The 9,815-nt window shown below is 55.6% G+C and overlaps 1 protein-coding gene across 1 annotated transcript; it reads left to right on the top strand.

The window, feature by feature from the left end:
• The first annotated feature begins 232 nt into the window (after nt 1-232).
• On the top strand, nt 233-3,887 carry LOC123137977 (galactan beta-1,4-galactosyltransferase GALS1). The gene is made up of 2 exons (XM_044557868.1): nt 233-2,347; nt 3,199-3,887. Exons 1-2 carry the CDS (start codon nt 798-800, stop codon nt 3,542-3,544), a joined length of 1,896 nt encoding a protein of 631 aa, XP_044413803.1. The 5' UTR covers nt 233-797; the 3' UTR covers nt 3,545-3,887.
• Nucleotides 3,888-9,815: the final 5,928 nt, after the last annotated feature.

The following is a 9,815-nucleotide window of genomic DNA, read 5'->3' as shown; positions in this document are numbered from 1 at the left end:
ACCGTGTAGGCGACGGCTTTTCTACCGTAGACGAGTCGAGCCACGCCGTCCCTGTACTACAACCACTACTCGTCTCCGATCCACGGAGCCGCGGCGCTGTTGCTTGCATGCCCGGACTTGCGACAGGTGCAAGCCAAACTGGCGGCCGCTCCCGCACGCGTTGTCCGGTGGCGGGCCTTGATTTCCTTCCGAGAGTTTCCTCATCGCCAGCGCCAGCGGCAGCCAGCCACGACGCCCTACGAACGCGGTTGGTGGCCTGCGTTACGGACCGCGCGGATCCGGCGGTTAATCGCCCTAAACTCACTCCACCACCACCAGTACCTCTCTCACACGCGCCTTCATTTCCTTCCCTCCTTCCTTCCCCTGCCCGCCCTGAGCCAGCCAGCCAGCCAGCCAGCCTTGACTGTTGCTTCGCGGCGCCGCCCCCCGTCTCTCGCCCGCAGCGTCCAGAACAATCCCTCCCCCGCTCCGTCCGTCGACAACGTCGACACACCGACCGACCCGTCGATTCAGACGCCACCTTCCCCTCCCCCTCCGCTCCGTCACCCCCCACATTCCACGCATCTCGATCGAACCTCTCTTGCCTTTTACCGCCCACCCAGCCCTTCGCCCGCTCCCGAGAAAGATAACCAGGACGGACGGAGGGAGGGAGGGGGGAAAGCGCGGCGCGCAACCGGAGCACTGGTCCGGCCGGAGCACGGGAGCAGAGCCCGTAGCGGAGCGCCGACCGGCCGCGCAGGCGGATCGAGGAGCTGGTGGCCGTTTCGATTGCAGAGTCGTACGTAACCGTGCGTGTCATGAAGAAGAAAGACGCGGGAGGTGGCGGTGGCGGTGGGGGTGGAGCGCTCGTCGCCGTCCCGTGCGTGGACATCAAGCTCTTCGTCGCCTCGCTCGCCTTCCTCACGCTCTTCGTCGCGTTGTGGCAGCTCCAGCCCTACGGCTCCCTCCTCGCCGCCGCCCGCTCCTCCGCATCCGCGCCCCCCTGCGCCCTTCCCCTCGCCACAACCTCCGCTGCCGCCGCCAGCAACATCAACAACACTGAGGTTCACTCCGCCAACTCGACGTCCTCCAACGCAGCTACCAAGGGCGCACCGGTGGCGACGTCGGCTCCGGCCACGGCCGCCGTCGCCGCTGTTCCGATGCGGTTGGCGAAGCCGGCGCCGCGGACGGAGGACCCGAACACGAACAAGCCGGTGCTCACTCGGCCGCCCGTAAGCGCGGCGGCGCGGACGGAGGACCCGAGCACGAACAAGCCGGTGCTCACTCGGCCGCACGTAAGCGCCGCGGCGCGGACGGAGGACCCGAACACGAACAAGCCGGTGCTCCCTCGACCGCACGTAAGCTCGGCGGCGCGGGCGGAGCAGCCGAACACGAACAAGCCGGTGCTCCCTCGGCCGCACGTAACCGCGGCGGCGCGCGCGGAGGAGCCGAAAAGGCCGGTGCCCCGGCCGTCCGGCAGCGCGGCGGTGCGCCTGGAGGACCCGAAAAGGCCGGTGCTCCGGCCGTACGGCAGCGCGGCGGCGCTGTTCGTGCAGATGGGCGCGTACCGGGGCGGGCCGCGGACGTTCGCCATCGTGGGGCTGGCGTCTAAGCCCACCCACGTGTTCGGCACCCCCTACTTCAAGTGCGAGTGGCAGCCCAACCCGAGCGCCGCTGACCCGGCGCCGCCCGCCGTCCGGACCAAGGCCTACAAGATCCTGCCGGACTGGGGGTACGGCCGCGTCTACACCACCGTCGTCGTCAACTGCACCTTCCCCTCCAACCCCAACGCGGCCAACGCCGGCGGCAGGCTGCTCGTCCACGCCTACCACTCCACGGCCTCCCGCCGGTACGAGCGCTTCGTGGCGCTGGAGGAGGCGCCGGGCGCCTACGACGAGGCCATCTTCAGCCCGCCGTTCCAGTACGACTACCTCTACTGCGGCTCCTCGCTCTACGGCAACCTCAGCGCCAGCCGCATGCGCGAGTGGGTGGCCTACCACGCGCACTTATTCGGGCCCAGGTCGCACTTCGTCTTCCACGACGCCGGCGGCGTCAGCCCGGAGGTGAGGGCGGTGCTGGACCCGTGGATCAGGGCGGGGCGGATCACGGTGCAGGACATCCGGGCGCAGGCCGAGTTCGACAGCTACTACTACAACCAGTTCCTGGTGGTGAACGACTGCCTGCACCGGTACCGGCACGCCGCCAACTGGACCTTCTTCTTCGACGTCGACGAGTACCTCTACCTGCCCAACGGCCAGGCTCTGGACCAGGTGCTCGGCAAGCTCTCGGGCTACACGCAGTTCACCATCGAGCAGAATCCCATGTCCACCAAGCTCTGCGTCAAGAATCCGAGGAATGATTACTCAAGGTTTGTTTGTGATTTCTATCCCGTATCTCGTAGTAATATCTTCAGTAACTATTTTTACATTTGTGATTGCGAGATCTCTGTCACGCCGCCTCCCAAATTTAGCCTCAGGCTGGTTGGAAATGCAATTTGTTCTACCGGTTTGGTAGCATTCCCAAATAGGAGTATATATTTTGTCAGTAGAACAGGGGTTGTGTTGTTAATTCAGACAAACAGACATTCTCAAAGCAGTTACTACTTGTTTATATGCAGTCTGTTGAACAATTGGGCACTGTGCTACTTGAGTTCGACCTTCAACAGTTAATTTTTTTAATTAAAAATTGGTTAGATTTCCTTTGGTCAAATTGAGTCCTACAGGGCAGCATGGCGGTTGACACCTTCTCTTTTTGTTCTCCAGCTTTCATCACTGAACCAATTCTTTTGGTCAAATTTAGTCCTGCAAAGCAGTTAATTAAAGCATCATTAGGTGTCACAACTAAAGGTCATTACTTGAGCACATTTGGTTCTCCAACATCTTTCACTTTTGAGCCAAAAATCTTAGTAAAGCATCTGTTGGTTTCACAAACAAAGCCAATTACTTTAATACATTCTGTTCTCCAGCATTCACCACTGAAGCAAAAAACCTTACTATATATCATGATTTGGTTCCACGATAAAGGTATCGCCTTCTACCTGCCTGAAAACAAAGATGAATTGAACCCAGTAAACAAAATTTGCTTTGTTCATGACATATAAATTTTAGCATAGTCTTTGCCTTTGTCATTGATTTTACATTTCAGACTAATCGGCATTGTAACATAGCAACGACGTGATCCGAAGAACTAACTAACGTGCGCATTTCACCGACGATGCAGGGAATGGGGATTCGAGAAGTTCGTGTTCCGGAACTCGATCACGAGGGTCCGGCGCGACCGCAAGTACGCGATCCAGGCGCGGAACGCGTATGCGACCGGGGTGCACATGTCGCAGAACGTGTACGGGAGGTCGACGCACAAGACGGAGGCCCTCATCAGGTACTACCACTACCACAACTCCATCAACGTGCTGGGGGAGCCCTGCCAGGAGTTTGTGCCGCGGCCCGGCGGCGGCCGCAAGGTTACGTTTGAGGGCGTCCCCTACGTGTACGACGACGCCATGAAGCGCCTCGCCGGCGAGATCCGGCGGTTCGAGAACCAAACCATCGGATCATCTCTTACATAATATAACAAACAGCAGCTGGAGGTGGCTGCTGCCTGCTGGTACATATACGCCGATGTTTATTTAGGATGTGTGGAGAGTCTGTTTTATTAGAGGCAGGTCGGCTGGTGTAAAGTTTTGGTTCTTCTTTGGGATGGCCCTTCACTTAATGGGGATCTGCTTTTTGCTGCGTTTTCTTCGTCTTTCTCTTCACCTTTTTCTGCTTGTCCCCCACATCCGTTTTATAGATCTGTGTAGAGTGATGATGTTGGCTTTTTACTGCTGCTAGATTCTTTCATCTCCTTCTGGGGTCACTTCACATACTACAAAGTGTCAAAAAGTGAGGCGTTTCTGCTTTTTGTTGCTACATCATTTGTGATCTTTTTGGCCGTGTAACTGTCAGCGAAGCAGGGACGGTGGATGGATCGAAACCGGGGAGACGAGGTGTGGTGTTTTCCGGGTCAGGCAAAAATGGCTGGCACCGTGGGTGTTTCCAAATTTCGATTGCAACAGGTCGGCCGGCGATCAGGGGTGATGGACGGGCCTGAGACTGGTATGGGAGGGACGAACGGTGGGCAGACAGGCCGAAATGATAGCGCGTGATGGACGGTCGCCTGCATGTGCGTGCACACGCGCGCTGGATAGATAGATAGATCTGCTTTGCGCAACGGCGGCCGCCCCGCCGGTGGCGCGTCACTGTGGCTTGCGGGAGTGGATCTCCATGCGCGGCGCGGCGCGTGGTGTGATGATTGGTTCACGGGGGTTTTGGATTTCCGCTGCCTTCCAAGATCGGGGCCCCGTGCACTCCACGGAACGCAAATGTAAGCTGTTTGGCCTTCGGACCTGGGATTTGCTATTGCTGGCCTGGTTTTAACACCGTCCATCTTTTCCGGCTCCGGGGTACCGGAAAATGGAGAAATTTGATCTTAACCCACACTTTACTACTCCCTCCGTCTCATAATATAAGACGTTTTGGCACTAGTGTAGTGTTAAAAAACATTTTATATTATGTGACAGAGGGAGTAGCTATGTAAAGATTGGCAAATGATCCTAATCCCTGGGAAAATGAGTTGCGTCTGAGCTGAGTTAATTAGGGTGCTTTTTTTTTTGTATTTGGGCGTTTATAATTCATTGAGCGAATCTTCTGGCTACTCCCCGGGCAGCAAACAAGTTGAGTTTGATTGAATTCAGATTTTGCCATTTTTTCATGCTCGCGTCGACAAACATGACCCGCATTAAGCCGTACCTTGGTAATCAGGTTTAAGTGCGGAAATCGATAAGTCGTGCATCTACGATAACCAAGCCCACATAAAAACTTCAAAACCGTTTGTCCGATGTCATGTATGAATGGTAAACGCAAAGACTAGAAACATGTTTGTTAAGATGTTATGTTTGTTGAAAAATTGTAGGACGACAATTCCCTTTTTTCGAATGTGATCAAAGAAGACTTTCCATGGGATGCTAATTCGGTTTATAGGATTTTCAACTCAAATAGAATATATATTTTTGAAAGATCCGGTTTTGACCGGCTTCATTGATTTAGGAGAAACCATACGGGAAAACAGTGAGGATCAAGTGATCATGGCGAACAGGAGCAGGGCTCGGGATAAAAGAAAATAAGTAAAAAGAGGATAAGGCACCCGTCGCCTACGTAAAGCTGACTATCTCATCAGGGCGTCCCCGACGGGGGCTCTAAGCATGCAGCTCCGCCAGACCTCCATTGTGTAAGATCAAGCTTTATAGCCTGGAGAACATCGCCGGTCTTGGGCATTTTCCTTCTGAAAACGTAAGCATTCCGCTCCTTTCAGATGTGCCAGGTGATCAGGATCGTCATTGTCTTAATTCCTCGCCTCTGACCAGCTGGTGTGCGTCTGAGCATATCCAGGCAGTGCTGCATAGAGCTATGAGAAGGCAGTCTGCTCAGGCCCAGCGCCTCGCAGCCATTCCATGTGGCAGTAGACCACTCCAACCCTTAGTGTTTTTATCCTTGGGTGAGGAATCATGTCAATATGGGCAGTGCATCCAGTGTCTTGGGTTTAATACTTTCGGTGATTACGATAGTCAATGGTGTTGCCATCCCATTCACCAACTCCTTTGCCTTCCATGAAGTTTGGGCCTTGTCCACGTTAACAACCTCTTTGATGTTCGTGGTACTTTCTTTAGGGAAGATGTTTGTGCTACATGCTCAAGGGATAGAGGGAGAGGCAGAGAGAAACGAGCCACATTTTTTTGGTTTTCTTAGGGAAGAGAGTGAAAGAGAAAAATAACACATCTGAAATCAAATGCGAATAAAGAATGATCCAAAATGCATTTTCTAAAGACCAAACTTTATGTTTAGATCCCCTAAAAAAATCCAAATTGCATATGAAAAAAAACTAAAATACCAGAGAAAAGAAAACAAAGACATCAAACAAACAACCATTGAAAACTTGGAGGTTACATCAAGTGATTTTCCACCAATGCACGTCATGATGTCCTCCCATGCCACTTGCAGAGAAAATAGCAAACTGCATAAGACAATGCCCTGCATAAGGTGGAGCAATCAAATCTATGGATAACTGCATCTGTAATCTACCGAAGGATGTGAGAGGCTTATGTCGGCCTTCTGGATATGGGGGTATCCATCCCTGCCTGCCTGTGGCCCACCGCATGGCTTCATCGTCGGCCTGGTACGGCTCAGCTTCAGCATCAACAACTCGAGACTCTCACGAGGGGCCGAGCCTCGCGAGGCGGACGATGCCAAGACCCCCGAGGGGATCGACCTCTTCAGGCTGGCTCCCGAGGGGCGGAGAGTTTCATGCAAGGTTTACCTCACGAGGCTCAGCTGACGTGAGCCATGACGACCAAGGCCGGGCGGGTGCCAGCGGGCGCAGAGCGCAGGTTTCCTCTTCGGTGAAAGGGAGGCAAGCCACAGGCGCGGAGTCCCGAGGAATCAGCCAAAGGTTTTCATTCTGGTGCAACAAGACCAAAACCGCCAGGACGGCAGGATGAAGGTCATCGCCGAGCCCACCGCAGCGTCATGACCAGAGGCTTTTCGCAGGAGAAGACTACTTTTGTCAGGATAAGCTGTACTACTTGTCCCCTTTCAAATCCGGCCGTTGTGGGATCCCTTCCCGCCAACATTTGGGAAGAGGACCAAGGCCACTATAAATAGGACTTAGCCACCACCATAGAGGGGGATGGGATCCATTCTCACCGGACCACCTCACCAGCTCTCTCGAGCTCAAGAACACCTCACCTCCTGAGGCCAGTTCATCCACTGTATTAGTTCATCCTCAGCCCTATGAGGCAATCCACCAAAACACTGCAGTAGGGTATTACACCGCAAGGTGGCCCGAACCAGGATAAACTGTTGTGTCTCTTTGTTTCTTCGAGCTCGTCGCACTAGGCTTAGGAGGATCGCGAGTAGGCAGGTTGGGTAGGTTGAGATCTCCGCACGCACCCCGGAGTTCGAACCTCTCAAGGGTTTGCGGAACCCGTAATCCGACATTTGGCACGCCAGGTAGGGGTGCGTCGGATCTCCTCTTTCGTCGATCGACCCACCGCCACTCCGACACCTCCATGCCCGACGCACGCCGAGCTCGCGCCGAGCGCCGGGCCGCAGTCGCTGCTCGCGTTGCTCAGACGGCTCCGGGGGACGATGGTTGTGCTCGTCGTGCTCCGTCTCTGGTGGCCAACGCCGCCACGGGCCCTGCCGGCCATGAGCAACAAGCTTCTTCGCTGCACCCGTCGGTGCGCCGTGACGGGCGCACCGCTACTCCGTCACTGACTCCAGCAGCTTCGTCCTCCCACGCGCGTCACGGCCCAGCGGACGCGCAGGCCGCTCTGCTCATGGGGCGGGAGCTCCTTCGCTACCGCCCGGTCGGCGACTTCTACAAGGAGTGGCTTGAGCGGATCGCTGAGCTCGTCAGCATGGCCGGGGGCTCCGCTGCCCCGGCCCGCTCACCGCCTCAGCAGCCACCTGCAGCGGGCGACGTGGCTCACGGGGCTCCTCCACCACCTTCGGCCCAGGGCGTCATCACTGAGCCAAGGCGTGTGGCACCACGGCGCAACCCGCCGCGCCCTATGCCAGCTCGGGAGGATGTGAGCTGCCAGGTGGTGCAGCGACCTCAAGGAGAAGTGCGCATACTTCCAGCGCCCCTGCACCAGGCCCGTGTACCGCCGCAGGAGGTGGCGGTGCGCGTGCACCAGGACCAGGTTCCACCTCCTCGACGACCTCCAGTGGCCACAGCAGGATGCCGCGCGTTCACCCCGGAGCTCCGCAACGTCGTCTGGCCAAGCAAGTTCAAGCCTGACCTGCCTCCACGCTACGACGGCACCGCCAACCCCGCCGAGTTCTTCCAGCTCTACAAGCTGAGCATCGAGGCGGCCAGCGGCGATGAGAAGATCATGGCAAACTGGTTCCTGATGGCCCTCAAGGATGGCGCGCGTTCTTGGCTCCTAAACCTGCCCGAGGGGTCGGTCTCTTCCTAGGAGGATATGCGCGGCCGCTTCATCGCCAACTTTCAGGGCACTCGCGACCGTCCGCCGGCCGCGGGTGACCTGCGACTTATCAAGCAACAACCGGGAGAGACCCTGCAGAAGTACATCCAACGGTTCAACGTCGTTCGCCTCAAGATTCCCAAGGTGTCATACGAGGCCATCGTCTCAGCGTTCACTGATGGCGTCCGTGATGTCAAGATGAAGGAGGAGCTCGCCATCCACGAGGATCTCTGCACAGCCCTGGAGATGTTCAACATGACGAACAAGTGCGCAAGGGCTGAAGAGAGGTGCCTCTCCCTCCCCGAGCTCCTCGATGATGACCCAGAAGACAAGAAGGCCAAGGCCAAGGACGTGAATCGCAAGGGGCCAGCCGTGCTTGCGGCTGAGCCGGAGACGAAGTGCAGCTGCGACCACCCCGAGTCATCCAAGAGCAACCAACCATTCTGTGTCTTCCACAACATGCACAACCACAACACCAACAACTGTCAGGAGCTCAGGGCCCTCCGCGACGGGCGCCTCGGTCGACGCCCCGAGTGTTGGAAATATGCCCTAGAGGCAATAACAAATTAGTTATTATTATATTTCCTTGTTCATGATAATCGTTTATTATCCATGCTATAATTGTATTGATAGGAAACTCAGATACATGTGTGGATACATAGATAACACCATGTCCCTAGTAAGCCTCTAGTTGACTAGCTCGTTGATCAATAGATGGTTACGGTTTCCTGACCATGGACATTGGATGTCGTTGATAACGGGATCACATCATTAGGAGAATGATGTGATGGACAAGACCCAATCCTAAGCCTAGCACAAAGATCGTGTAGTTCGTATGCTAAAGCTTTTCTAATGTCAAGTATCATTTCCTTAGACCATGAGATTGTGCAACTCCCGGATACCGTAGGAATTCTTTGGGTGTACCAAACATCACAACGTAACTAGGTGGCTATAAAGGTGCACCACGGGTATCTCCGAAAGTGTCTGTTGGGTTGGCACGAATCGAGACTGGGATTTGTCACTCCGTGTGACGGAGAGGTATCTCTGGGCCCACTCGGTAGGACATCATCATAATGTGCACAATGTGACCAAGGGGTTGATCAAGGGATGATGTGTTACGGAACGAGTAAAGAGACTTACCAGTAACGAGATTGAACAAGGTATCGGGATACCGACGATCGAATCTCGGGCAAGTGCTATACCACTAGACAAAGGGAATTGAATACGGGATTGATTGAATTCTCGACATCGTGGTTCATCCGATGAGATCATCGTCGAACATGTGGGAGCCAAAATGGGTATCTAGATCCCGCTGTTGGTTATTGACCGGAGAGTTGTCTTGGTCATGTCTACGTGTCTCCCGAACCCGTAGGGTCTACACACTTAAGGTTCGATGACGCTAGGGTTATAAAGGAAGTTTGTATGTGGTTACCGAATGTTGTTCGGACTCCCGGATGAGATCCCGGATGTCACGAGGAGTTCCAGAATGGTCCGGAGGTAAATATTTATATATGGGAAGTCCTGTTTTGGTCACCGGAAAGGTTTCGGGTGTTATCGATAATGTACCGGGACCACCGGGAGGGTCCCGGGGGTCCACCAAGTGGGGCCACCGGCCCCAGAGGGCTGCATGGGCCAAGTGTGGGAGGGTACCAGCCCCAAGTGGGCTGGTGCGCCCCCCCACAAGGGCCCAAGGCACCTAGGGTTTGGGGAGGGGGCTCCTCCACCTTGCTTGGGGGCAAGTTTCCCCCTCTCCCCCCTTGGCCGCCACCCTAGATGGGTTTGGGGCCGCCGCACCCCTTGGGGTGGAAACCCT

Source organism: Triticum aestivum, chromosome 6B (assembly GCF_018294505.1).
Source record: "Triticum aestivum cultivar Chinese Spring chromosome 6B, IWGSC CS RefSeq v2.1, whole genome shotgun sequence".
NCBI classification, from domain to species: Eukaryota; Viridiplantae; Streptophyta; class Magnoliopsida; order Poales; family Poaceae; genus Triticum; species Triticum aestivum.
Note: the sequence above shows the minus strand (reverse complement) of the source record. Positions and strands in the feature narration are given on the sequence as shown.

What these genes read in the sequence shown, in the direction of transcription:
- LOC123137977 (XM_044557868.1), top strand. Translation starts at nt 798, where the DNA reads ATGAAGAAGAAAGACGCGGGAGGTGGCGGTGGCGGTGGGGGTGGAGCG. An exon ending in CCGAGGAATGATTACTCAAG is followed by an intron (nt 2,348 to 3,198) that starts GTTTGTTTGTGA and finishes CCGACGATGCAG; the next exon opens with GGAATGGGGATTCGAGAAGT.